The sequence below is a fragment of the Prorops nasuta genome, unplaced genomic scaffold (assembly GCF_024137725.1).
Source record: "Prorops nasuta isolate Cenicafe-Biocafe unplaced genomic scaffold, Cenicafe_Pnas_1.2 PNAS00021, whole genome shotgun sequence".
Taxonomy (NCBI): Eukaryota; Metazoa; Arthropoda; class Insecta; order Hymenoptera; family Bethylidae; genus Prorops; species Prorops nasuta.
Window position 1 is genome coordinate 2,373,779 of NW_027116818.1, and position 24,167 is coordinate 2,397,945.

Below are 24,167 nucleotides of genomic sequence, written 5' to 3' on the forward strand. Positions count from 1 at the left end.
GAAATGGAATGCGTTAATACTGAAATTAACATTGCTGCAATTCATATGTTAAATGTTCTGGGTAATGAGGATGGTTATAATAAGTTTGAAAGACAATATACATTAAAAAGTGTTTTTATTATGCGAATCTAACGCTTTTCTTATAATTTGTATGAAATTAAGTGAAATATAATATAAAAATGTTCTAGAATTAGGGGATGTTGGCTAGGTAGTCCTTAACATTTGATGGATCCAACCTTCTAAAACCATTTGCATCGCAAATACCGACTTCAATGTTGTCAGCAGTCATTTGTCCTTCAAAGCCTTCTTTTAATGTAAGAATAGCAGTGTGTACAGCATCATCTAATTCCAAGTCTTCACTGTACCTCTTTTCCAAAAATGTTTTGCCATTGATAAAATTCTTTCCCATGGCCGTAGCTTTCCAAGCAAAGTAAGCTCCTGAAGGGTCACATTGGAAAAGGTAAGGCTTTCCATTGTCCCATCCACAAATTAGAAGAGAAACCCCAAAAGGTCTTACTCCTCTGATGATTTTGAAACAAAATTTATTCTATTAATCATATGCAAAAAAACTTTGAATTGTAATAAATAAAATTTTTACTTTACCCTGACTGTGTATATTCTTGCATGAGCATTGCAACTCGTTGTACTAATTGGGCAGTGGGAATAGGCTCTTTATAAACGAGTAAGTACTGCTGAGCCATTTTACGTGCTTGCTTGACAAGTAATCTGTAATCTGGTCCCATACCACTATAGATCATTCCAATATGATTTGTTATCATTTCAACTTTATTCACACTATGTTCATCATATAATATTGACTTGTGCTTATTTTCGGTTGCAAGAACCACTCCATTTGAAGCTTTAATACCAACACTGGCTGCTCCAGCAGCTACTGCAGCTAATGCATACTCAATTTGTACCAACTTTCCAGAAGGACTGAAACGAGGGATAAAAATATTTTATTTCTGTCTTGTATCCTATTTCCATTAGTATACTATTTATTGAAATGTTTTATAGTAGAAGTAGTATAAGCTGTGATCATACATGATGAGTCACTCTCAACTTTTTTAAATTATAACAAATTATACAATTGGTACTAAACATTATAAATGATTAAACATGACATTTATTGAGATTGTTCATTTATTTAATGGCAATACAGCTTAAAGACTCGAATTGTTATGGTTTTTTGGTAAGAATACATGACATATTTTAGGTTAGCTGAAGTTATGCTAAAATTATTTTCAAATGTAGCTCATACAAATCTATGAATATTTAGCGGAAAAATTGTTGAGGTATTTGGTGAGTAATAAAAATAAATTAAAATTAATACCTGAAAGTAGTTAAAGAAAAACTATAACGTTCCGAAGCCATGACAATTACTTTGCAACAGTACTGAACAAACGGTACTGAACTCAGCGCAAATTCATGGTTAGCAGGCTGTTAAACTGCAAGACAAGATATTGAAGTTTTCACCTATATCGAAATCAAGCTCGCCAACTGTCAACAATGTCATAATAATAAAATTATTCGATGAAAAATAAAAGAATGCTGTACTCAGCAACACAAATGTAAACGCCTTTTAAGATGAAGAAAGGATTTTTATGAAATTTTGATGGATTTTGACGATTAGATTTTGATAGAATTTTAACACACTTTATACGATTGATAATAATTGCAGAATATAACTGCAAGAGCACATTAATTGGAAAAGAGACGTGGAAACTTTAAAGATGATCGACATAATGGAAAAGAACAACGGGGATGGTTTAGAAAATTTGCACGCATGGGTCGATGCTGCAATTAATCAGAAGACGAAAAGACTATTGATTAAAGACTTTTCAGACGGTGGTAATGGCAATTTTGTTGCTAATATATCTGCTAATATTATCTCACGAATCTAACCTCTGATTATACACCATAATTATATTTTACTAAACTATTATAATTTTATTGGTTTACTGCTTATTATAGTTTTGGTAGCTGAAATATTGAAAGTTTATTACCCACGTTACGTTGATCTGCACAATTATGTACCAGCTAATAGCTTGCAGATGAAAATGGATAATTGGAATACATTGAACTGGAAGGTTTTTACGAAAATTAATATGAAGCTGAGTAGAGAAACCATTAGTCAGTTGGCTAACGGTAACCAAACAGCAATCGAGAGTTTGTTGCAAGAATTAAAAGTAAAAGTTGAGAGATCAACACCTTCCGAAACGAACAACAATCTATCGGATCAGCTGCAGGGGAAGGAAGAAAACGTTGAATCGGTAGAGTCAACCAAGCGTAAATCAATATTTCAAAATTTCAAACAGTACTTGAATTCTTATTTTAATTGGGTAATCTACTCGATTCTGGGTAGCGTTACCGGTTTATTTAAGCCTGCACAGACATTGGAAAAAGGTAAATATCTCTCAACTTTTCTAAATTTACAATGAGAAGTAATAATAATAATAATAATAATAGTAATCTGATTAATCGCATTTATATAAGCGAATCCAAACGATGAGTGTAAAAGCAACTCGAATGACGAAACCGATGCGGTATCGCGTCAACTGTGGGAGCAAATCAAGGAGCAACTACGTCAAAAGGAAAAAATTATAAATACGTTGAATCAGAGATTATTATCCCTCGAAAACACTATGAAGGATATCGACTCAACCATTTCCAATTTAACTGGTAAGATGAATCGAAACTCGCCTGTGGAAGCATCATGCAAGTCTCCGACGATAAACAACAAAAAAGTTCGATAATCTTTGTGTTGTCAACAATAAATTGCTGCTTTCTTGGCATAAGGTCTTATGCTCCGTGCACACGGAGACAATGGTCATCCGGTGCATCGGATTTTCAAGGTCTTATTTTTGTTGCTAGGCTGAGATCTTTATTCGACAATGACCTCTTCGTCCCTCCTTCATTTATATAATAAATATGCGTATGTGTAACTTTTGTACAAATCCCTATTATTATACAAGTTTAATAATAAAATTGGTAAGAAGTATTTTTCAGTTGCACAGACACTATTGGATTTAAAATGTATGCATGGTTCTTCTTTTGCCAAAACTGTACGTATAATACATGAAAGAAAAAATTACGCAACGATTTATACCGAAGTACTCACTGCGATTCGTAATTTCTTTCTTAGAATGCAATGATTGACAGTAGAATTGTGTGGATGTAAATGGCAAAATAATAGTATAAATTTTACCGCAATATATGTTCCAACTACTCAAATACAACTGAAAGAGTGAATATTATAAAACCACGGACATGACTCGTAACCCCTGTAACTAATTTTTTGTTCAACTTTTATTATACGTTATATTTTCTTCATATTGGTTCATGATATAATTGATCATAATACTAATCAAGGTCTACTAATGATATAGAACGAATTCATCGAATTTTATACGAGATAAATAATTACAAATTTTTACTGCAGAACTTTTCGTTTAAGAGTAAAATATTTGTTTTACCTAGAAAAGTTAAATTATAATTATATTGTATCACAGAGAAAGAAACGACAAGTTTCTTTTCGACAGTTGTCACGTGTCTCAATTTTCGTAAGACAGGTGGAAAGTTTGAATGAGAAAAAGATGAAGATATGACTATATATACATGTATATAAGTAGGGGGGGGGGATGTGAATCTATGCAGGGTGACCAGGGTACATCAGTTCGTCCGAGTTCGTCAGTAGAAAGTGAACTGACGCGTCGATACCGCGCGGAAGGAACGTACAAAGCTACACAAGAGAGTAAGACTCTATTTATAAGATTGCGAGTACCTTATTATTTTTTTTATTATTAATATTAAATAAATATAGAATTGAACAATTGCGAGTAAAAATTGTTCGTCTTCAGCAAGGATACAACAGTAGAATAATTGTTAAAAAAATATACGAGTGTTTCTACTTAAACATATCAAAGTGTCTACAATGTTCAAAGAATATTTATTGCAAGTGCAGTCGAAGCATTTGGATTACCTTATTATTATTAATATTAAATAAATATGGAATTGAATAATTGCGAGTGAAAATTCTTTATATTCACCAACGATATAATAGTAGAATTAATTTTTAAAAAATCTACGAGTGTTTCTACTTAAACATATCAAAGTGCCTACCGTGTTCATAGAGTATTTACTGCAAAATACACTCGAAACGTTTGAATTGTTTACCGATATATTAAAGGTTTATAACAGGAAACTTCCTTGGCCAACCCTGTTCTTCCTCGTCGAGTTCTTAAAAATCTCCGTTATAAAACCGGTTCTGCTGCATAATACGTGCTATACCAAGAATTCTTCAGTACTCCTTAATACAGAATACAAAAGCAAAATTAATTTTACCCAAAAATTGCTACTTTTCAATTTTTCTCTTGTAATTTCTCTTTCTATTAGTCACTTGCGAAAGATGCATGTAATTATAGTAGAAAGTTTAAGATTCATTAGAGTTTCATCATTCGTTTCTTCTCTAGTGATAATAACAATAATATTCCAATTTAATAATAAAAAATTTTAATTTTAGTCTCTCTTTAAAAAAAATCTTCATTGAACTGAGAGAATTAGTATAAGTGTATGTGTGTAATATATATATTTATATATAATAGATGAGCAATAATTAATTCCCTTAATCGCTTCGATGCATTATTGCGGCACACATCAACTTCATTTTACATTCAAATATATTCAAATGGAGCAATCATAGCTATAGTACAGACTCGATCTTCTACATTAGTATTGTATCTATGTGTCGTTTGAGGATATTCTATTCTTCTTGGATTTTTAGTCACCTCTCAGTTGCATTCTGTCAATTACGGGAGAAACACTGGCATATTTCGCTCCTTCGAATTCATCGCTCGCTGAGAATATATTATTTTTCTATTCCAATATGTTTGGGTAAATTTAAACTCACTTAAAGGCCAAATTATCACGTACAATCACTTTATTTCGTATCGAATTTGAATGTCAAATTCAAACAATTCTTTCTCCCTTCCAAAATAACATAAAAATTGTGTAAAATATTCCTGGAATATTTTAAACACTTTTGTGTAATTTTATCATTCTTTTCTGAAAAAATAAGGATTTTTGACAGATTTATCGTTTAAAATATAATTGGAGAAATAAATAGATAGAAGAAAATTTGAATTACAGGCAATGTTCCTGAGCGAGTTACTATATGCCATTAATTGGTACTTGGCAGCTGCTGTAGTGATCGGTGGGGCAATATTTCTATTGATTGCTCTAAGGTTTTACGTTTGGATAACTCGAGGTGAATTCAATAGTCAGGAAAAAATGAACGGTAAGACCGTACTGATTACTGGCTGTACCAGTGGCATTGGCCTTGAAACTGCCAGAGACATTGCCCAGAGAGGAGCCAAGGTCATCATGGCATGTCGTAACGTGGATTCGGCCAATAAAATAAAAGGTACGAATTTTTTGCTGATTTTTCTAAAAATATATATATACGTGTTTATTGTACAAGGTGAAATTTTTGTTCCATCTTCACGCAGATACTTTGATAAAGGAGACGAAAAATCCCAACATCATCGTTCGCCAACTGGACTTGGCTTCGCTCCAATCCATCCGGGACTTTGCAAAGCAAATCAACGAGGAGGAATCTAGATTGGACGTTCTGATCCACAATGCTGGAACCGCGGAAACCTTTACCAGGAGAGTTACGAAGGATGGACTGGAAATGACCATGGGTACCAATCAATATGGACCTTTCCTGCTGACACATCTTTTGATCGGTGCGAATATTATCTTATATCTACTTGTTCTATATTATAATGGAAGAGGGATGTCTCTGTGTTATTAACTCTAAGAGACGTGAATTTTGTGTAGAGAATCCTTTTCAAGGTCATCTCTATTTGCATTCTCAGATGTCCTAAGCAAAAAATAGATATCCCTTGTAATTACCAAGATAAGCAAATTCTTAACACTCATCCTATATACTTAACACAATACTAGTACAATATATATACTCCTCACGAATACTAACACCACTCTTTATCGTGTAAATAGATTTACTGAAAAGGTCGAAGCCCAGTCGAATCGTGATAGTAGCTTCCTTCGTCTACCACTTCGCAACGCTGAATTTGAACAATCCAAATCCAGTACGAGGCTTTCCAGCTTATTTATATTTCGTCTCGAAATATGCAAACATCGTCTTCAGTCTGGAGCTGGCCAGACGTCTCGAGGGTACCGGAGTTACAGCCAATTGTCTCCATCCAGGCTTCGTCGACACCGGAATCTGGAAAAACGTGCCGATTCCTCTTTCCTGGGCTTTGGCCCTCATCATCAAAGGATTCTTCAAGACTACCAAGCAGGGAGCACAAACCACTGTTTATGCCGCTTGTTCGGATGAAGTAGCCAACATGAATGGGAAATATTTCTCTGATTGTCAGGTCAGACAATTACAAGACTATCTTTATTTTATTTTTTCCAGTTGAAATAAATCTTAGTCTCTTTTAAAGGTGGCGAGTCTCACAAGAGCTGTATCCGATCCTGCTAAAGGCAAAAAATACTGGGAGATATGCGAGGAGCTCGCTCAACTCCAATCATCAGATCCTAAAATCTAGATCTTAAAATACACTTCCTGTGGACATTGATCCAGCTTAGGTCAGTATTTAACAGAAGAGAGCAATTCATTTTAGAGTTTCTTGTACGCAAACTCTGATGTGATTGTTAAGAGTAAGCGTTGACAATTGTTTATACAAGAGAAATTTTATATCAGGTTCCAATATATAGAAATGTAAAAGTTAGAAAAAATAATTCATTTTCCTTCTATATCTCTGTACACGCTCCCTCCAATGGATTTACGACAGTTATTATCGCAGTTATATTTTATATTATAATAAATGCTATACTAATCTATAACACAAGCCGTTAGAAATCTGTGATAACTAACGCACGCAGCAAACTCATGGATCTATATAAATTGTTATGCAGCAATGACGTGAGAGATCAGGGAAAAAGTTTTTCCCACTCCTGCATCCTCTCTGGATACAATCCGGTTTTCATTGACGGTTCAAGATTCAGGTCGAGATAATTATCCTTGTCAGGGGAGTATTTAGTCCACGTGACACCCTCCACAGCTTTTACGTCCTTTGGCAGAGGCTCGCCAGTCGTTGCAAAATTCGTCCAGATAGAGGTGATCAGCTCCACCATTGGAATCTCAGGAGCATCCTTCTCGAAGAAGGGGAAACGGTCGCTGATAAAGTACAAATACTGCAAGTCATCGTGATGTACAACACCTAATAGGGATCAGAGGATATATGTAATTAGTATATTGTTAATGTAGTGGTGTACACTCTTAAATACATGTATATGTACCGTATGGAGTTCCATTGTTCCAAGTATTGAAGCTGTAACGACCTTGATAAGTGAATTCGTAGAAGTAAACTGGCTGAGGACTATTGGTCGATATTAATTTAGCCATTCGATGCATAGGAAAGATAATCACGCTGTCTGCATAGATCTGGACGGAAGAAAGGGAGAAAAATTATAGGTATTCCTGATAGGTGCATGATATGCATATATATACCTACGTGAGCCAATCCACTCGATGACTCCGTATCAATTGGTTTCTCCTTGAAGTAAAATTCACGCAATTCTTTGCTGAGATAGGCGGACCTTGGCTCTTCGCGCGTGTACAAAAAACTTATGGGTGCGATTCTTGTCCAATTATCGTTCATATCCTCGAACCACGAATCGTTTCCAGTTCTATCCCGCTCGACGAAAGCTGTACATGTATATAAATGTATATAGTGAGAGAGATGAAAGAATTGTTTAAATATGCTATATAATATTTATGAAGTTCTTTTTAAAGAAGAAAATTATTAAAAATTTGTGGCAAACGAACTAGTGACAACTCCTCCAAATTCGTCCTTGGTCACACCAGCGATCAGTGGCACTTGAGCGATCTTTCCATCCTTTATTAGATCAACTGGCTGAGCAGGTAAAAATCGCTCCACCCCGTTGACTTCCGGTTCTACGACTGGTTTCCAAAGAACGATAGGGTCACCGTGCCATTCCTGCACAGACATGGGTCAAGGCTTTTTGTAATTTGTTAAATAAATTACGTGAATAGGAAACATAAGGAGTAATAATAATATATTTACACTAAAGGATCTCCACTCTATAATTATATATACCCTTTCTTGCTTCAATAACACGAGTCACAGAGATTGTCGTTTTTTTGTTGTATTACAGAACTGGTGCAATTAGTTGAAACAAGACATAAACATATGTTTTCTCATTTTAACTCTTTGCACTATTACATCAATCAAGTAAAAAAAAAATCTGTAATATAACAGTAAGAATCAATAAACAAGAATGTGCTACACTATTAAAAATTAAAATTAATTCATCAATCTTTCCAGCTACAGTGGAGTATAGAAATTTGTCATAAAAAGCATAAAGCAAAGTTAATTAAAATATAGTTGAATCAATTTTGCACAGTGCACTCACACTACGAAATATTTAATCAATTTCTCCCATAAAAATTGTCTATCGCAACATTAAGGTATCATGAGAACAAAGTTGGGGTGTGAACGAAGCTTAAGGGTACCTACGAAGAAGTTTGAAACGGTATCCGTAAAGTTCTCCACAGGTTTAGTGTTGAGGCAAATGATCATATTGCCAGTGGTATCCGTTGGACAACCCAGGAGCTCCGCTTGTTTTTTAGCCAAATGTTTCTGCTCGGTTGGGAATGGTTCTGTTAGAAGAGTCGAACCACTGGAGCTTATAGCTCTGTGAAACAATCCTCTGGACATGGGCGACAGCAAATGTAGCATTACGCTGAGACCACCAACGCTGTAACCGGAAATCGTCACGGAATCTGCATCCCCACCAAAGGCTCCGATATTCCTCTGGATCCATCTTAGCGCTATCACTTGATCCTTCAGCCCCAAATTTCCAGGTGCCAAAGAGTCCCCGGTGCTTATGAATCCTTCCGGTTTAATAAAATAATTATATATAGCTAAACGACGAGAGTCCATTGCAGAAAACGAATGGATCGCAGATTTTATTTACATAGACACGTACCTAATGTAGCGAGACGATAATTCACTGTTACCAGCACTATGTCTTTGTCCAGTAAATACTGTGGTCCGAATAAAGAGCTCTGACCGGAATACACGTAAAAACCTCCCGGATGGAAGAACACCAATACAGGCCTCGTCACGTTTCCTTTATCATCTTTATGTGGCAGCTGAAAAACAAACCATTGAGAGAATTCGATCAATCGATTAAGGCTGACATATATTTATCTGTATTTATGCAAGGTGTGTCAAAGGTCATCGGTCATTTATGCACACGAGTCATTAATCATCAGAGATTTTTACTCCAACTAAACTGTTTTGGAACATTTACGAAAGAGACTCGTACCTTGGTCGTATAAACGTTCAATCGTAGACAATCCTCCGAAACAAGCTTGCCACCAGGTTGAGGGCACGAGGGTCCCTCCTCCGAAGCATCGAAAGCCTCCTCTCCCCAGTCATTTGCGGGAATCGGTGCCTGTGTGGACGATCAATTAATTTATTTTTTATATAGACCCTATAATATATATATATATATATTTACAGTACACAGAATACTATATATTAAATCTTATTGCTCAGGGTCAGTTTCATTCATGGACGATGCGTTACGACGCGAATTGAGTGTATAGAGCCCATTGTACGTTGACTCCTGAGCGATGATTCATGCCAACTTCCGTTCCCGCGGTGGCGGCGTTCCTCCTTCGATACTCGCGCGCACGATATTGCAATTAACTCTCTCGCTCGATTCACCTATGTCGATTTGCATAACGATTCGCTTCCACTGGATCTTTCTCAAATAAACAAATTACGTAAACAAACCCGGCCCAGTCTCGTCTTTCCTCACCTCTTTATACTCATTCCTGTCTTCCGTGGTTCAAGGAATAATAATAACAATAAAATATCAAAACATACAAAAAAAAAGTTTATGTACTCACTTGGAAACGTTGGACACCGGTAGGGGGTTCGGCGTACCTAACACCCCGAAAGGCGTAGATGTCTCTGCCCAATCGAGATTTTATCACGGATCCACGAATTTTGCCGATCGGTGCATATAACTCGGGTTTTTCTTCCTCGGCAAAAACCGAGCCTAGGACGAGCAAGAGAATTGCACAGGTTTTCATGTCGCAGCAGGATTTAACGTTGCGGTAATTGGTGAGTCATGTGAGTCTCGTTGACGAAACCTGATCCGTTCACTAATCAGATGTTACAACGCACTGCTGTACTGTGTCCCACTGGAGAGGAGTGCTACCACACTGCTCGCGAGTCGCAGTCAACTGTCATATAACCGGTTAACGCTGCCTGTGCCTGCCTACTTGCCTGCCTGCTCTCTCATGATGATTGCTAACTTAGTATACAATACAACTCTTACGTACACGCGCGGAGATAAGCTGTATGTGCATGTGATAGTGTTGCTATTGTGCATATAGGTAGAACGCTATAATGCCAGGAAACCCAGCCAGTGCCAATTGTGGGAACGCAATCACACTTTTCTTAATAACTAGTCAATTCTAAAATCATCCCCCTTTCAATTTTTTATCTCTTCATCTCTCGACAGTTATTAGTGTTTAGTGTAATTAATAGTTTCTACGTGATGATAGATATAATGTATTGTTGGAGTAACGCAATCGTGGCAATTGTAGAGATGCTGATGTATTTTTCTTGATGATTATTATTAATTTCAAAAATTATCCCCTTTTCGATTATTATCTCCTCGTTTTTCAACACTTATCTGTAGTATTGTAGTGTTCATGTTTAATAGTCTAATAAACGCTATAATGTTAGAAATGAAGCAAGTGGCAATAATTGTGGATGACAATCACATTTTTTTTAACAAGAATTCAAATCCAAAAATCATTCCGCTTTCAATTCTTATCTCCCCGTGTAAGCACACTTATCTGTATACTTTAGCATAATTAAAATACTTAGTACATGTTAATGAACGCTATTATACACCAGACAACCGAGCAAGTGACAATTGTGGGAACACAATCACACTTTTCTTAAGAATAATTCAATTCCAAAAATCACCCCCCTCCTTATCTAACCATGTTCCAATACTTATCTAAACTCTCGTATGATTGATACTCGGTACATGCTAATTCTGCTATCTTTCATGCTCTTATTTATCAATTGATAAAGAACATTCGTTCATTTAGCTTGCTTTTAGTCACTCTAATTGACTTTCTTATCTATCAGTATATGTTATTGTTGCTTTTCTTTCCTTGTGAATCACGTGTAATGTATAGGCTCCGTACTGTCTCCGGAACTCTTCATTAATGATAGTCTTAAGTCAACATACAAATATTGCTGATTCGTATCTCGAAAATTTCCAAGTTTTTATTTTGATAATTATAACGACTAGCAAAATTTAACTATTAGAATTATCAGTATCTATAGTGCTTTGCTAAATTTATTTCCAACGAGTCAAGCATGTTTTTACGCTGTTATCAAAAATAATAAAGTCAGAATTTATGCAAATATTTGCCCATCGCTGGGAACATTTTATCACCATGTATAAAACTGGTCAAATAAAAATTATTTATCGAGGAAATAATTCTTTCTACATTTAATAATTTTTATTATATTTATAATTTGATAAAAGATGTTTTCCTTGTTAATTTACATCTTGTAAGATTGATAAACACAGTGGCCTCGATTAAAAGAATAAGAGTAAAAAGATTATTAAGAAATTTGTTTATAAGTTAAATCTATATAATTTTCCTCAAACCCCTGTTATAGATTTGCTATTTATCCACGGATTTTCCTCATTATAATACAATATCTCACGATACGTTCGACTGGCGATAAAAATTAATCTCTTCGGTTTTCCTTAAAGTGTAATAATTTTACTATTATCAAACTCATAAAGTAATCGTATAATTACGTTTATTGAATACAGATGTTATGTATTTCCTAATGATTATTACTTCTATCGAACATTGGAGAATTTATGAAAAGTAAATATAGTTTATTGGTAGTCGATGGGAAACAATTTTTCCTATAATTACAGTCTTTCAGAATATATGCCATTTTTCATGCTACAATTTAAATTGACGTTTGGATAGTTCTCTGATGACGCTCTGTAGGGTCCTCAAATTAAAAACTCATAAACTAATCATATAATTACATTTATTAAATACAGATGTGATGTACTTCCTAATAATTATTACTTCTATTGGACATTCAAGAATTAATGAAAAGTAAATACATTTGATTAGTATTCGATGGGAAACAATCTTTCCCACAATTGCATTCTTTTAGGATAGATGCCATTTTTCATGCTACAATTTAAATTGATGTCCAGATAATTCTCTGATGATGCTCTGTAGGGCTCCCACGTTACTCCTCTGAAGAGAGGATCGTCCTTTGGAATTGGCTCATTGGTATAGACGAAGCTATTCCAAATTGCAGTTAGACGGTCGATCATCGCACTTTCTGGGTCATTGACAGTGATGGGAGGAAAATGATAAGCGATGCGAAAGACGTATTGCAAATCATCTTGATGGAACACACCTGAAAAAAGATAGAATTGAGTGATTAACACTGACTGATAAAAGTTTAGGTCTTTCATAGTTTTCCTTGGTTGCACGATAATAAATCTTTCGTATCTTACCATTTGGCTGCTTGTCATTCGCAAATGCAAAACTGTATCGTCCTTGGTAAGTGAATTTATAGAAATACACTGGTGCCTTGGAGTACAAACCCATCAATTTCCCCAAACGATGCACTGGGAATATCACGTGACTGTCTGCATATAGCTGTATATACAAAATATAGTATAATAAATGAAAAATTATCAATTTTAATCAGTATCGTCTCTTCATCTTTGTACCTCTCCAACATTTCTAGCATTTTCACGAGTTATGGTGTCTCCTCCAAAATAGAATCTGCGCAGCTCATTGCTGACCTGAAGAGACTTAGGAGTGTTCCTTTCGTACTGGAAGGATATCGGAGCGATGGTTGTCCAATTAGCATTATATTGTGGAACAATCACGTCAGAACTTTCAGCCACCACTATGTAATAAAAATAAAGTCATGACAATTATACAGGGTAATAGAGTATAAAAAAAATTAACAATCCAATAAAACAGAAATAATTCTTCACACTTACTGTTACCAATACTGGAAAATTCATCCTTCGTTATGCCAATCATGAAGGGGTAAGGGTGAATTTTTCCTTTTTTCAAACGATCAACTGGTTGCTCCAGGATGAATCTATCAACGCCTCTCAAATTAGGTTCGACTACAGGAGACCAGACCAAAATGGGATCACCATAAAATTCCTTCGATTCAAAGAAAATAATTAAAAAATTATCCTTCGTTTCCTCTCATCCACATTATTTTCCTCCTTTAAATGCTCACCAAGCAATCTCTCTAACTTACCCGGAAAGATTTTTCAGTGTTGGGAAAGTCTTCGGAGGGCTTAGTCCTGAGACAATCGATCATTTGACGATTAGTTTTGGTCGGACAATCCAAGAGTTCTGCTTGTTTGACAAGGAGATGTCTTTGGCTGGTTGGAAGTAGTCTCGGCGTTGTTGGAGAACCACTCATCGCGATGGCTCGGTGGAAAAGGCCCTTGGACATAGGGGACAGCATGTGCAGGGTCAAACTCCAAGAACCAGCACTGTCTCCAGTGAGAGTAACCGAGTTAGGATCACCACCAAAGGCTGCAATGTTCCTTTGGATCCATTTCAAGGCCACAACTTGGTCCTTCAACCCTAAGTTTCCTGGAGCCAGAGCGTCACCGGTGCTGATGAAGCCTTTAAATTTGATAAAAAAGAATAATAATAAATCTTCTCTCTTTACAGTACATGTGTATGTGGTACTCGAGGAATTCCTGTACGTTTAAACAAAAAATTGTCATTGTATAATAAAAATACTGACCCAACATTCCAATACGATAATTAACCGTGACTAAGACTACATCCTTATCCAGTAAATACTGAGGACCGAATACGTAGCTTTGAGCGGAAAATCCATAGAATCCACCAGGATGGAAAAATACCACAACTGGTCTCTTCACTACTTCTCCATTCTTAGGCATCTGTATATATAGTTGTTTGTCATTAGAATTTAATTCTTTTTCAATAACTTCTTCATCATCGTATACCTTTGTCGTGTAGACATTTAAACGAAGACAATCTTCGGATTGTATTTCTCCTCCTACTTTGGGACAAGAGGGACCCTCCACGGTAGCATTGAATTCTTTCTTCCAATCTCTCACCAGACGTGGTGCCTTTCACAGCATTTTTGGAGAACAACGTGTAATCATTATTTTGGCTACTACTACGTCATTCAGAATTTTTTGCTTGAAACTTACGGCGAATCTCAGTTGACCAATCGGAGGTTGTCCATATCTGACTCCACGAAAGGAAAAGATGTCCTTTCCCAGTCTGGACTTGATGATGGATCCTCGAATTTTTCCAACCGGTGGTCTCGCTAAAAGGTCATCGGCCTTCACCAGGTGATCCAAGCTCACGGCGAGGATTAGCAGCAGAGGAAGGATGAATTTCTCCATTTTCCTCGGACGAAGCTCCAAACGCTTACTAAAGTTTTCACTCGCGGCTGCACCATTTATATAGCGCCTGTAGGAGGAAGTTTCACGCGCGCCAGAATGTAATCGTGGATTCCCCGTATCACTCGCGACTTATACAACTCGATCGAAAGCATGCTCCGAACTAGCGATAAGTATATATCACACATGCTGTTCACTCAAATCCTCACGATTCGATTTTATGTTATAAATTATATCGTTTATTTATTTTAATAATCAGAAGTTTTAATAAAATTTGTGAGTGTTTTATTGGCTCAAGAAAAATGTTAGAGAATTGTAAAATAATTTGTATTTATAACAAATAGTATTTTCTTTGTTTTATTTTTTTGTGCATTTGTAAATAGTTATAATAAACTAATGAATTTTTAAATAGATTTTCTTGTTCCGTCATTCGTATATTAGAGAACCCATTAGATATTTTTAAATTGCTATCTATTGTCAAATATAATTGTTGCTTTACAAAGACTAAGCTGTTCAATTTGATTGCTTGAATTTTCCATCTGCACAATTCAAATGTGTGAATGCACATGTTTCTGTAATATCTAAATTGCTGGCATCTGTAAGAATGTTGGATTGAGGTAACCTACCGGGAACTATTACTCAAGATCGTCTTCGTTACTGAAACCTGGATGTAGAAATAAATTAATTAGGAAATGGAAATTTACACGATTTTAAACAAACACACATATTCCAATAAAGCAGATAAGATTATAGTATTAGCACAGAGAAGATATTAAAAATTTGTCAAACAATTTATACAATAAACAAGGTATTCTTTTATTTCACTTTTCGTGCTTAGGAAATCGCTATAATAAGCTATTAAATTTTAAAATAGTTTCCAGTTTCTCCTTTCGTTCAATAAGAATCCACTGGACAATCTCAGATAGCTATCTGTTGTGAAAAAATATTTTACCCCTCTTGAAAATTAAGCAGCCCATTTTACTTGCTTGAAATTTCCATCTGCAAAGCTCAACTGTATATATATCATTGTGTTTAACATCTAAATCACTAGCATCTCTGGGAAATACTACATTAAGATAATCTATCTGGAACAAGTACCCAAGATCGTTCCCTTTACTAAAATCTGTATACAGAAATAAATTATTTGAAAAATTGAATTTTACACAATTTTAATCAAACATGAATTTCATTAAAATAGATAAGATTGTAATACTGTGGCACGGGGGAAATTAAAAAAATCAAAAATCAATTTGTATAATAAATAATGTATTTTTTATTTAGCTTTTAATGCGTAAGAAAATCACTATAAAAAGCTGGTAAATTGTTATAGTCGTTAGCTGTAGAGTGGTGATAAGGGAAACAGAGTCTCCCATTTCTCCATTCGTTCACTGAAAAATCCACTGGATATTTTTAAATTGTGATCAATCGTCAAATAATTATCGTCTTTCCAAGAGTAAGCCTCCCAGTATACGTGACTGAATTTTCCATTAGTAGGCAGTGGTCTGGCATATTTGGCAAAATTTGAGTATATGGTTGTCAAGGTGTCTACCATATCTAAATCATTGGGATCAGTAGGGAATGTTGGATTACGGTAATCTATGCGGAACAAGAACTGAAGATCATCCCTTTCACTGAAACCTGGACAGAGAAATAAATTATAATTGATAAATGGAATTTTATATAATTTGAACTGACCTGATTTTTTTCGGGCCAGGTAAAGGTTAGATAAGGGCTAAATTAGGCAAGAAATTCATCGAATCTTCATATAGAAGAATTTTACTATATTAAGCATAGAATTAGATTTCTAGTGGTGATTTAGGGTTGCTAAAATATTCTTGAATATAAAAGATGGATACATTGAATCTCAAAAGAATTCATTAAAATAAACGTATATATTAAAAAAGGTGATAAAATATTAATTTCTTATCAGAAATCAATAGTTGAATATTTTTGTAGAGATAAACCAAAAAAGATAAATGAAAATTAAAAAAAAAGAGAATATTGAAAGGAATCTTCTACAGGCAAGCCCTAAGGTAATCATTAGGGATTGATGTACCTCTCCACAGCATTTTATTCAGTTTTTCTGTGACCTTGATAAAATTATATATGTGAGGACTTACCTTTGTAAGTAAAATGATAAAGATAAACAGGCTGACTGGAGTGCATTGACATTAAATTTACCAGACGGTAAACAGGGAAAATGGTTAAGCTGTCTTCGAAAATCTATAGAAATATTATATTAATTTTTGATCCATATAAAAATAATATATATATATATATTATAACAGTACAAGCAACTTACATCAAGTAATTTGTCATAATTAGAAGAACTAATTGGTTGGTCACCGAAATAATATTTCCTTAATTCCTGACTGATCTCTGCAGTTCTGTTTGTAGCCTCTTCGTATTCGAAAATAGTCGGTGCTATCTTATTCCACTCATTGTTAAATTCAGGCAAATGATTTGCTCGTTCTCCAGAATATTGAATATCTGGGACAGAAGATCAATGCAGAAGTTCTTTATAAATGACTGAATGTTATTTTCTAAAGAAAGAATAACGAAAAGAGACGAGTATGTACTCTTCACTAATTTCAGGTACTCTCTTCCATTGACACCAACGATCAAAGGAACCGCATTAATTTTTCCCTGCCTAATCAGATTCGCTGGCTGATCAGTCAAGAAACTGTCCTCTCCTGGAATTTCAGGCTCCACTACTGGGAACCACACTCTCCTCTTGTTCCAGGGCTAAGAAATAATTAAGATTTATTATTTATATTCTCTTCATTATATTATTCTTGTATCTATGTATATAATAAATAAAATAATAACGAAACGAATCTTACAATAGATTGCAAAATCGAGGTCCTAAGGGCTTCCGAAGATACTTTGTTGAGGCATTTGACGAGGGCGTGAGAGTCTCTAGTATTGCAGTTGAGATGTTGACCCTGTTGGAAGGCTAAATTCCTCTGATGAGTGGGTAAGTTTCTGGGGGTGGTTGGAGATCCACTCATGGCGATGGCACGGTGGAAAAGACCCTTCGACATTGGTGATAACATATGCAGGATGACATGTTCAGCTCCAGACTGATGTCCACTGATGGTAACTGAATCAGGGTCACCGCCAAACGCAGCAATATTCCTCCTGACCCATTTCAAGGCCATCACTTGGTCCTTCAAACCTGCATTTCCAGGTGCAGCGTCATCGCCAGTTGCTAAGAAACCTGCGAGATAAAATATAGTTTATAAATACAGGAAAGTCTCGTTTTGATGTTTAAAAATAAAATATGACTACTTGGCGTGATTAATTAGACTTTCATACGCGACTGTCAACGTTGACACGTGTTTCAATCGAAAGCGATTGAGTAGAAGGTGTCCGGTTAACTCGTGTCAAACCTATTAATTCACATAAAGCAAATAATGTTAAATATAAAATTCTTACACAGCATTTTCTTCTTATGTATATAGTCCCTGATGACAAAGTTATTAATAATTAAAACTTGCCTACTTCCTACAACCTCCTATTAGTCTTTGAATAGCTCGAGTGATACTTGGTCAACAGAACAAGGTTATGAAATGGTTCACCAATGAATTTTTAATTTTTTTTAATAACTTGTTCACCATAAGGAGTACGTAAGAAATACTGTAAGAATTTCTTTTAAAATTATTCTCTTTACATAAAATAATTACTCTGGCACGAGATTATCAAACAAGTATATATAATAAGCTGGAGAACACGTTTAAAGGGATCAAGGCAGGGATCAGCTTACCCAAGGTTGCCAGTCGATAGTTGACAGTGACCAAAACAATATCCTGGTCCATTAAGTAATAAGGACCCATGTAGTGCGATTCGGCTGAAAAACTGTGCGTATTACCAGCAGGGAAGGCAACCACCACAGGTCTCTTTACGTCTGGATTCTCAGCATCACTTGGCAACTGCAACATTATTAACCAAACGCGTTAAATTTAATTTTGAAACCTTCTCCGCCAAAAATCACAATCTCTACAATAATTTTAACGACTGACCTTGGTTGTGTAGACATTCAAGGTCAAGCAATCCTCGCTGTTTGGCCTATTCGTTATTCGAAGGCAGCTCGGGGCTTCTCGACTCCCGTCCAAGGTTTCCTGCCAATCGCTAACAGGACTCGCAGCCTATACGAAAATATTGTCCTCCATGAATCTTAACAATCGACTCTTTGTGGCTTTTTCTCATTATAAGTTCGCGGTTAAATTTGCAGTTTTTATGTGTTAGTCACGTCTGTCACTCGTAAAATTTCTTATTTCTTACAAATTAAATGGTGACGACGTTTCCTTAGGTAATAAGGCTATTTTTGGAAAATCAAAGGTTAAGATTTCAGCTTCTCGGGATTTAATCGTAAAGAAGAGGTTTTTATACTTGGAAACGTCTGTGTCCAGTTGGTGCTTCGCCGTATTTCACACCACGAAAGGCAAAAATGGTTTTGCCTTTGAGAGACTTCATGGTTGATCCTGAGACTGGACCAATGGGTGGTTTAGCCAAAGGATCAACAGCCAGCACAATGCTCAGGCTGCAAATAAATCCTAACAACAACTTCATGCTGAAACTATTAATCGGTGTACGCAACTAAAGTTCCCAGGCGTTCTTATGTAATTTATAGGCAATTTTTCGAGACAGCAAGTAAACCACACACGTGTATCCAAGGTCAATGCTATACCATTTTTACAGATTAATAATATGATGGATCGGTAAACTATCAAATGGTTCCCGTAATAGAGATTCAGGATTTTATAGTTATTTTATAGTCGAGTGATAACAATAATCTACGTACTAATATTGAATAAAAATGATCGAGTGTTTAATTGTACTATATAGTTACAATTATGAGACAATTTGTTTGAATATGGCCAGAATTAGAAAAGTAGTTTTGCATATTTTAGCAATTAAAATGATGAATCGCGATTAAATATTTTTAGTTATCTAACGTCTTCAGTTTTTTGTTTTGCTTTTTTTTCTTCTGCCTCGGCTTCTGCTTACGTCATCAAGGTATGATTCTTTTGTCTCTCTTTGTGTTTCTTGCTCCCACTTTCTTTTCTTTCCCTGAATTTTCTAGACCGAAGAATGGATAATTGTCGACTCGTATATTAACGCTTTTGTGCAAAAGTAATTTCTTCTTTCTTTTCTTTTTTAGCTGCTCAAATTCTTTCTCATCGCAATTCCTCTTCTTTTATGTTGCTGATTTGTGCAAAATTTTTCCAAAACTCTGCATACGTAGCTCTAATTAAATGAAAATAAACAAAAAGCATCAGCAACATTCGAATAATCTATCATTTTTTCCTGAACAAACCTTCCATATCTGTCCTATATTCATGGTACCCTCTTAGGAGCCGTCGGACTAGATTTAAGTGGACGAGCCTTTAGTAATCGAGCAACTGGGTCTTAGCAGTGGAAAGAATTAATCGTAATGAAATATTTTTAATTATTCGTCGACTTCAGCTTCTCGAGTTTCCTTCTTCCCCTTGAGTTTCTTTTCACGTCGCGCAGCCAGGATCCTTTTACATCTATCTCTCTCTTTCTTTTGTTTTTCCGCACGTGAAAGATCGAACAAAGGATCAACCGTTGACTCTTTCATGCTTCTGCAAGCAGATCGCCGTAGCATCTCTCTTTTCTTTTTCATTTCCTCCAGTTCTTTCGGAGTGCATTCCCTCTCTTTGTAGCGTGGTACTTTTGGCAATTTTTTCCCAAAGGGCTGTAATGTGCAACATGAAGTCTTAAGATGCGTACGTATCTCGGAATATCATTAAGTAAAACTAATTGTGTATATCTAGACTCTATTTAAAAAGTGCTAATAACAAAAAAAATATTTTTCTTTGATAGTAAACTATAATGAGTATTAAATTAATTGTCTGAAAATTCATTTGTTCTACGTGACACAGTTCCAGTTAAAATTGCCTAGAGACCTTAGCACAATTTTTGAACATTTTCTTTATATATCATAACATTCTACAAATGTACCTTAAGAATGAATTGAATAAAATGCGCAAATATCATCAGCTGTACATTCAGCATAACCGAATAAATAACGTACTGCTTTTTGGTAAAGGACCCTTCCATATTTATCCTTCTTCAGCGGCGGCTTCTTAGGAACCGATGGACGACATTTACGTGGTGGAGCCGTTGCCAATTGGTTAACTCGGGTGGTAGATGTGACGTTCAATGCTCCCTTTCTCACCGAGAAAGGATTCTTCCGACAACCTATGTCTTTGCGTTCCTTAGGCATTGCCAAACAGATCGTTCTCTCGGAAGCTGTCACACGTGCATTAAACGTATATTATTATTCTGCCTTTCGCATTATGCCGTATCATATCACGCGAAAAAATAAAATTATTCGATTCAATGAAACGTTGCTTTGAATATTCATGATTTTACGCTGAGTTTTCACAAATATTTGATTATCTCAATTAAATTTAACTCGTCGATAAAAATTGGATTTTATTTCAAGAATATTCATTAAGACTAAGTAAAATATGTTATTATGAATATTCACAAAGAGATTTATATAAATATTTTTCTCCATGTGTATGCGTGCATATTTACCTTTGTAGTTAAGTACAGATCTTTTAATGACATTTGACAACGGGTGGCAGACTGGAGGAGCGTATCTCCAAGCATTCTGTCGTTTCTTTCGAGATTCCGAAGCGTCACCCGAAGCACCGGTACCAAGACTGGACAAACAGTACCTCATCTTATACTCCCTGAAGGCCTGCTTAGACCTAATCGGACTCTCTTCAACAATTTGCTTCTTCCATTTCATGGCAGTCTCACTCCTTTTATCCTTCAGTGCGCTGTATTTTGGCAGAGCCAGTAGACTCATCCACGGAGTAATCTTTAATAAAGAAAATAATACACAGTTGTAGACATACACTGTATACTATACAGGGTTCACCAGTTAAAATTCTTGAAGACTTTGTAAATATAGCACATATTAAATTATAGCAAGGAACCTTTTCGAATTTCGAGAGACCTCTGCAAAATTTTGAAATTGTTTCACGGTAGCAAAGATTAACACAAAGCTGTTATATCACGCCCATGCTTTGTCACGTTTCGAATAAAAGAAGCTTAATATTATTACAACTTAAAAAAAAAATAAAAAAATTGAGACCTCATAACAGAGCGCTGATTTTTTTGTTCCATAAGGAGTGTAAAGGGCTCGTCTCTCCTGCTGGCTGAGAACCCCTGGAGAGTCCGCGAAATTCTTCGCCCGTGCTAATTGTCGTTCTCTCGCGGAAGCAGAGTACCGTAACAAAGCTCTTCTAGATAATTTTCTCCACTGGATGCACGGCTCGGCATATTCCAGTCGCAGCTTCGGTTGGCTAAGTTCCGTGATTCTGTCGCTCGGGCAATAAGACATGGCTGCCCTGCTGACCTTCCATTGTGGGCTACGACCTTCGTCGGTGAGCCTCACGTTTGGCAAGGAAAGGCACAAGATCCGAGTGCTCGCCTTTGCCTTCAGCGCGTGCTTCGAGATTTGCGGTACTCGACATACCAAAGCTTGGCAAAAATTCCTCTTCGGACGCGATAGACGGTCTATGCTCTTCTGCAACTTCAACAGTGACCTTGACTCGCGACACTGTATTAAAAATTGAAGAAGAGGGGAAAAATTAATTTGTTTGTTTTGCTTAGTTCGTCAATGAATTTTCTATTTGACTAACGATAGGGGGAGGTTCCTTGACTACACGTGGCCTTGCATTCACGGAGGCCCAAGAATTAAAGCGGGCCCAGTCCTGAGGAGTTTTCAGCCATCCTTTCAAATTCGCTGCTTGTCTGTGCGTAAGATGCAGTGTTGATAATTTTTTTTTTATTTTACATTTAGGTAGAGCAGAAAAGCACTGCATCTCTCTCTCTCTCTCTCTCTTCACTTACCGTTTTGGCTTTCCTTTAGGGCCACACTTCTTCACCTTCCCGGCTCTGCCAAATTTTACAGATCTCCCAGGTGCATCGTATTTATCCGGCTTATCGCATTTTCCTAATTTTCTTGGTTTACTCGGTCCTTTCCTACATGGTCCATCGCTTTTTCCCGATTTACCCTGTCTCTTCTTGAGCAATGCATCGCATTTTTCTTTAGTAATTTTAGTACTACTTGTTTTACCGACAATATTTGACGTCGAACCACCGGTGCTCCCTCCTTTACCACTTTTTCCCGTACATAATACTTTCTCTAATGTTCTCCTTAACTTTTTCTTCATTGTTTTAATTCTAGGAGCCATTCAGCAATTTTTATAAAAAGGTTATGTAATTTTTTTTTCTTATAAATTTTATGATTTTTCCATTTTTATTTCTTATTATTTTTTTAAAATGTTCAGTAGATTTGGTAGAGAAAGAAGTTACAATTTGTTTAAATTTTGAATTTTGAAGGATTATAATTTTTTTAAATTAATTTGGAAGTACGAAAAGTTTGCCGAAATGTTTAAAGCCAAATGCACCAAATGTTTCTTTCTACGAACGACGCTCTTTTGTTTTCGATTAAAAAACTAACAGACAATCACGTTTTGTTATCTAATTTGTTTTTATTACTTTATTGTTACAAATATGTTTCTTTAGTACGCATGCGTGTCTTATATTTTTAGGCTCGTCGATGGTTTATAGCATTTTCTACTTTTTATTACTTTTTAATAACGACACGGGTTTTCGAATTGGTACGGTCGACCTTAAATTTGTATAGTGTTCGTTGTAAGCTTGAGGATCCAGTAAATTCAGCTTCGGTTTATTGGCAAAATCTCCTAATTTTTTCAAGCTTCTTTTTTCATTTTTCAAAGCAGTTATACGAGCATAGCTGTCGAACAGAAATTCTTTTTTCTTCAGATTTTCATCGTTCCTCGATTGCTCGTTACTGTTCACCAATTTACTGCTGCGTTGCTCTGCAATAATTAAGAAAAAAGATGTTAATTTACGTCATTGATATTTTACAGTACCTTTTTAATTCCACAAATTTATTTTTGCTTGATTTATCGTATAGCATATGTATATATATTTATATTATCGTATTTGCAAGGTTTTACCTGTATTGATTTTTTCCACCTTTACTGGAGAAGTATTTCGAGTGTTTAATGAGTTTGGCGAAGTTTCATTGGTCCCCTCAGGTTTATTTAATGATCCGCTAATTGCTTCTGCTTCACGAATGGGGAATTCTGGTTTTGCCTGAGCAGCAAATAATTATTTGTCAAGTAGATTCGAATTAATATAACTGCAAACCTAATTAAAATCTGAATTTTTATATGCAATTGTACATATATGTATACATACTTTGTTCGAGTTTTTCTTATTGATCCCTTCAACTTTGACTTTCGTATTTTTGGTACTCTTGCTTTTCCTATGTTTTTCAGTTGAAACAGTTGTATTCATGATGGGTGATACACGCGTTTTCTGAATACGTGTATAATAATTTATAGATTTTTTGATAGGACAGAAGAGAATTATAATTTTTTAATTTATTACCTAGATTAATTTAGAGGTTTTAATATTGCCGAAGATGATCGAAAAATCGAGAGTCGATCGAAATTTTTCCAACGAGATTTCGCTTGTCATTTCATGCCAATTACTAATAACTTCTGTATTATTGATAGTTTGTAAATTATTCA

At 35.6% G+C, this 24,167-nt stretch overlaps 7 protein-coding genes across 9 annotated transcripts; 2 read left to right on the forward strand and 5 right to left on the reverse strand.

Moving 5' to 3' along the window:
• Positions 1 to 104: 104 nt before the first annotated feature.
• Prosalpha2 (proteasome alpha2 subunit) lies at positions 105 to 1,471 on the reverse strand. Its single transcript, XM_066739872.1, has 3 exons — positions 1,334 to 1,471; positions 604 to 936; positions 105 to 521 (listed from the first exon to the last, which is right to left on the reverse strand). Exons 1-3 carry the CDS (start codon positions 1,372 to 1,374, stop codon positions 191 to 193), a joined length of 705 nt encoding a protein of 234 aa, XP_066595969.1. The 5' UTR covers positions 1,375 to 1,471; the 3' UTR covers positions 105 to 190.
• A 44-nt stretch (positions 1,472 to 1,515) lies between these two features.
• Positions 1,516 to 3,000, forward strand: LOC136781132 (sperm flagellar protein 1-like). 2 transcript variants are annotated; one of them, XM_066739870.1, is made up of 3 exons: positions 1,516 to 1,851; positions 1,975 to 2,406; positions 2,497 to 3,000. In XM_066739870.1, exons 1-3 carry the CDS (start codon positions 1,734 to 1,736, stop codon positions 2,754 to 2,756), a joined length of 810 nt encoding a protein of 269 aa, XP_066595967.1. In that variant the 5' UTR covers positions 1,516 to 1,733; the 3' UTR covers positions 2,757 to 3,000. The 2 variants fall into 2 exon arrangements, with proteins under 2 accessions (XP_066595967.1, XP_066595968.1); XM_066739871.1 differs by having other exon boundaries at positions 2,470 to 2,571.
• Positions 3,001 to 3,694: 694 nt separating this feature from the next.
• On the forward strand, positions 3,695 to 7,086 carry LOC136781131 (retinol dehydrogenase 14). Of its 2 annotated transcripts, XM_066739869.1 has the most exons (6): positions 4,752 to 4,893; positions 5,149 to 5,422; positions 5,508 to 5,747; positions 6,022 to 6,404; positions 6,474 to 6,618; positions 6,949 to 7,086. In XM_066739869.1, the coding sequence occupies exons 2-5, from the start codon at positions 5,152 to 5,154 to the stop codon at positions 6,576 to 6,578; spliced, it is 999 nt and encodes a 332-aa protein (XP_066595966.1). In that variant the 5' UTR covers positions 4,752 to 4,893; positions 5,149 to 5,151; the 3' UTR covers positions 6,579 to 6,618; positions 6,949 to 7,086. The 2 variants fall into 2 exon arrangements, with proteins under 2 accessions (XP_066595965.1, XP_066595966.1); XM_066739868.1 differs by lacking the exons at positions 4,752 to 4,893; positions 6,949 to 7,086 and adding an exon at positions 3,695 to 3,754 and having other exon boundaries at positions 6,474 to 6,613.
• Positions 6,753 to 10,348, reverse strand: LOC136781128 (esterase FE4-like). The gene is made up of 8 exons (XM_066739865.1): positions 9,977 to 10,348; positions 9,388 to 9,516; positions 9,046 to 9,211; positions 8,574 to 8,950; positions 7,862 to 8,033; positions 7,548 to 7,741; positions 7,333 to 7,477; positions 6,753 to 7,253 (listed from the first exon to the last, which is right to left on the reverse strand). The coding sequence occupies exons 1-8, from the start codon at positions 10,160 to 10,162 to the stop codon at positions 6,964 to 6,966; spliced, it is 1,659 nt and encodes a 552-aa protein (XP_066595962.1). The 5' UTR covers positions 10,163 to 10,348; the 3' UTR covers positions 6,753 to 6,963.
• A 1,805-nt stretch (positions 10,349 to 12,153) lies between these two features.
• On the reverse strand, positions 12,154 to 19,151 carry LOC136780951 (uncharacterized). The gene is made up of 20 exons (XM_066739571.1): positions 18,949 to 19,151; positions 18,579 to 18,704; positions 18,323 to 18,488; positions 17,400 to 17,776; positions 17,136 to 17,301; positions 16,859 to 17,046; positions 16,677 to 16,779; positions 15,892 to 16,194; positions 15,509 to 15,679; positions 15,196 to 15,220; positions 14,951 to 15,152; positions 14,754 to 14,760; positions 14,362 to 14,687; positions 14,152 to 14,277; positions 13,926 to 14,085; positions 13,425 to 13,801; positions 13,153 to 13,324; positions 12,874 to 13,055; positions 12,655 to 12,799; positions 12,154 to 12,554 (listed from the first exon to the last, which is right to left on the reverse strand). Exons 1-20 carry the CDS (start codon positions 19,126 to 19,128, stop codon positions 12,256 to 12,258), a joined length of 3,801 nt encoding a protein of 1,266 aa, XP_066595668.1. The 5' UTR covers positions 19,129 to 19,151; the 3' UTR covers positions 12,154 to 12,255.
• Positions 19,152 to 19,924: 773 nt separating this feature from the next.
• LOC136780952 (uncharacterized) lies at positions 19,925 to 22,452 on the reverse strand. The gene is made up of 6 exons (XM_066739572.1): positions 22,242 to 22,452; positions 21,692 to 22,159; positions 21,462 to 21,602; positions 21,127 to 21,415; positions 20,618 to 20,835; positions 19,925 to 20,278 (listed from the first exon to the last, which is right to left on the reverse strand). Exons 1-6 carry the CDS (start codon positions 22,422 to 22,424, stop codon positions 20,009 to 20,011), a joined length of 1,569 nt encoding a protein of 522 aa, XP_066595669.1. The 5' UTR covers positions 22,425 to 22,452; the 3' UTR covers positions 19,925 to 20,008.
• Positions 22,453 to 23,098: 646 nt separating this feature from the next.
• Positions 23,099 to 24,159, reverse strand: LOC136781136 (uncharacterized). Its single transcript, XM_066739874.1, has 4 exons — positions 24,025 to 24,159; positions 23,833 to 23,952; positions 23,589 to 23,727; positions 23,099 to 23,447 (listed from the first exon to the last, which is right to left on the reverse strand). The coding sequence occupies exons 2-4, from the start codon at positions 23,929 to 23,931 to the stop codon at positions 23,182 to 23,184; spliced, it is 504 nt and encodes a 167-aa protein (XP_066595971.1). The 5' UTR covers positions 23,932 to 23,952; positions 24,025 to 24,159; the 3' UTR covers positions 23,099 to 23,181.
• Positions 24,160 to 24,167: the final 8 nt, after the last annotated feature.

Excerpts from the sequence above, each read along its gene's own strand:
- Prosalpha2 (XM_066739872.1), bottom strand. The coding sequence starts at position 1,374 with ATGGCTTCGGAACGTTATAGTTTTTCTTTAACTACTTTCAG. Across the intron at positions 937-1,333 it reads TTTTCTTTAACTACTTTCAG|TCCTTCTGGAAAGTTGGTAC; the intron begins GTATTAATTTTA and ends CCCTCGTTTCAG. Across the intron at positions 522-603 it reads CAAGAATATACACAGTCAGG|AGGAGTAAGACCTTTTGGGG; the intron begins GTAAAGTAAAAA and ends CAAAATCATCAG.
- LOC136781132 (XM_066739870.1), top strand. The coding sequence starts at position 1,734 with ATGATCGACATAATGGAAAAGAACAACGGGGATGGTTTAGAAAATTTG. Across the intron at positions 1,852-1,974 it reads TAAAGACTTTTCAGACGGTG|TTTTGGTAGCTGAAATATTG; the intron begins GTAATGGCAATT and ends TGCTTATTATAG. Across the intron at positions 2,407-2,496 it reads TGCACAGACATTGGAAAAAG|CGAATCCAAACGATGAGTGT; the intron begins GTAAATATCTCT and ends CATTTATATAAG.
- LOC136781131 (XM_066739868.1), top strand. The coding sequence starts at position 5,152 with ATGTTCCTGAGCGAGTTACTATATGCCATTAATTGGTACTTGGCAGCT. Across the intron at positions 5,423-5,507 it reads TTCGGCCAATAAAATAAAAG|ATACTTTGATAAAGGAGACG; the intron begins GTACGAATTTTT and ends ATCTTCACGCAG. Across the intron at positions 6,405-6,473 it reads AATATTTCTCTGATTGTCAG|GTGGCGAGTCTCACAAGAGC; the intron begins GTCAGACAATTA and ends TCTCTTTTAAAG.
- LOC136781128 (XM_066739865.1), bottom strand. The coding sequence starts at position 10,162 with ATGAAAACCTGTGCAATTCTCTTGCTCGTCCTAGGCTCGGTTTTTGCC. Across the intron at positions 9,517-9,976 it reads CCGGTGTCCAACGTTTCCAA|GCACCGATTCCCGCAAATGA; the intron begins GTGAGTACATAA and ends TCGTCCACACAG. Across the intron at positions 7,478-7,547 it reads CATCGAGTGGATTGGCTCAC|ATCTATGCAGACAGCGTGAT; the intron begins GTAGGTATATAT and ends TCTTCCGTCCAG.
- LOC136780951 (XM_066739571.1), bottom strand. The coding sequence starts at position 19,128 with ATGAAGTTGTTGTTAGGATTTATTTGCAGCCTGAGCATTGTGCTGGCT. Across the intron at positions 18,705-18,948 it reads CTGGACACAGACGTTTCCAA|GCTGCGAGTCCTGTTAGCGA; the intron begins GTATAAAAACCT and ends ATTTTCGTATAG. Across the intron at positions 15,680-15,891 it reads CTTATCACCACTCTACAGCT|ATTTTAGTAAAGGGAACGAT; the intron begins AACGACTATAAC and ends TTCTGTATACAG.
- LOC136780952 (XM_066739572.1), bottom strand. The coding sequence starts at position 22,424 with ATGCAGTGCTTTTCTGCTCTACCTAAATGTAAAATAAAAAAAAAATTA. Across the intron at positions 21,416-21,461 it reads TAACTGGTGAACCCTGTATA|ATTACTCCGTGGATGAGTCT; the intron begins GTATACAGTGTA and ends TCTTTATTAAAG. Across the intron at positions 20,836-21,126 it reads ATCTGTACTTAACTACAAAG|CTTCCGAGAGAACGATCTGT; the intron begins GTAAATATGCAC and ends CACGTGTGACAG.
- LOC136781136 (XM_066739874.1), bottom strand. The coding sequence starts at position 23,931 with ATGAATACAACTGTTTCAACTGAAAAACATAGGAAAAGCAAGAGTACC. Across the intron at positions 23,728-23,832 it reads ATAAGAAAAACTCGAACAAA|GCAAAACCAGAATTCCCCAT; the intron begins GTATGTATACAT and ends TTTGCTGCTCAG. Across the intron at positions 23,448-23,588 it reads GGTGGAAAAAATCAATACAG|AGCAACGCAGCAGTAAATTG; the intron begins GTAAAACCTTGC and ends TAATTATTGCAG.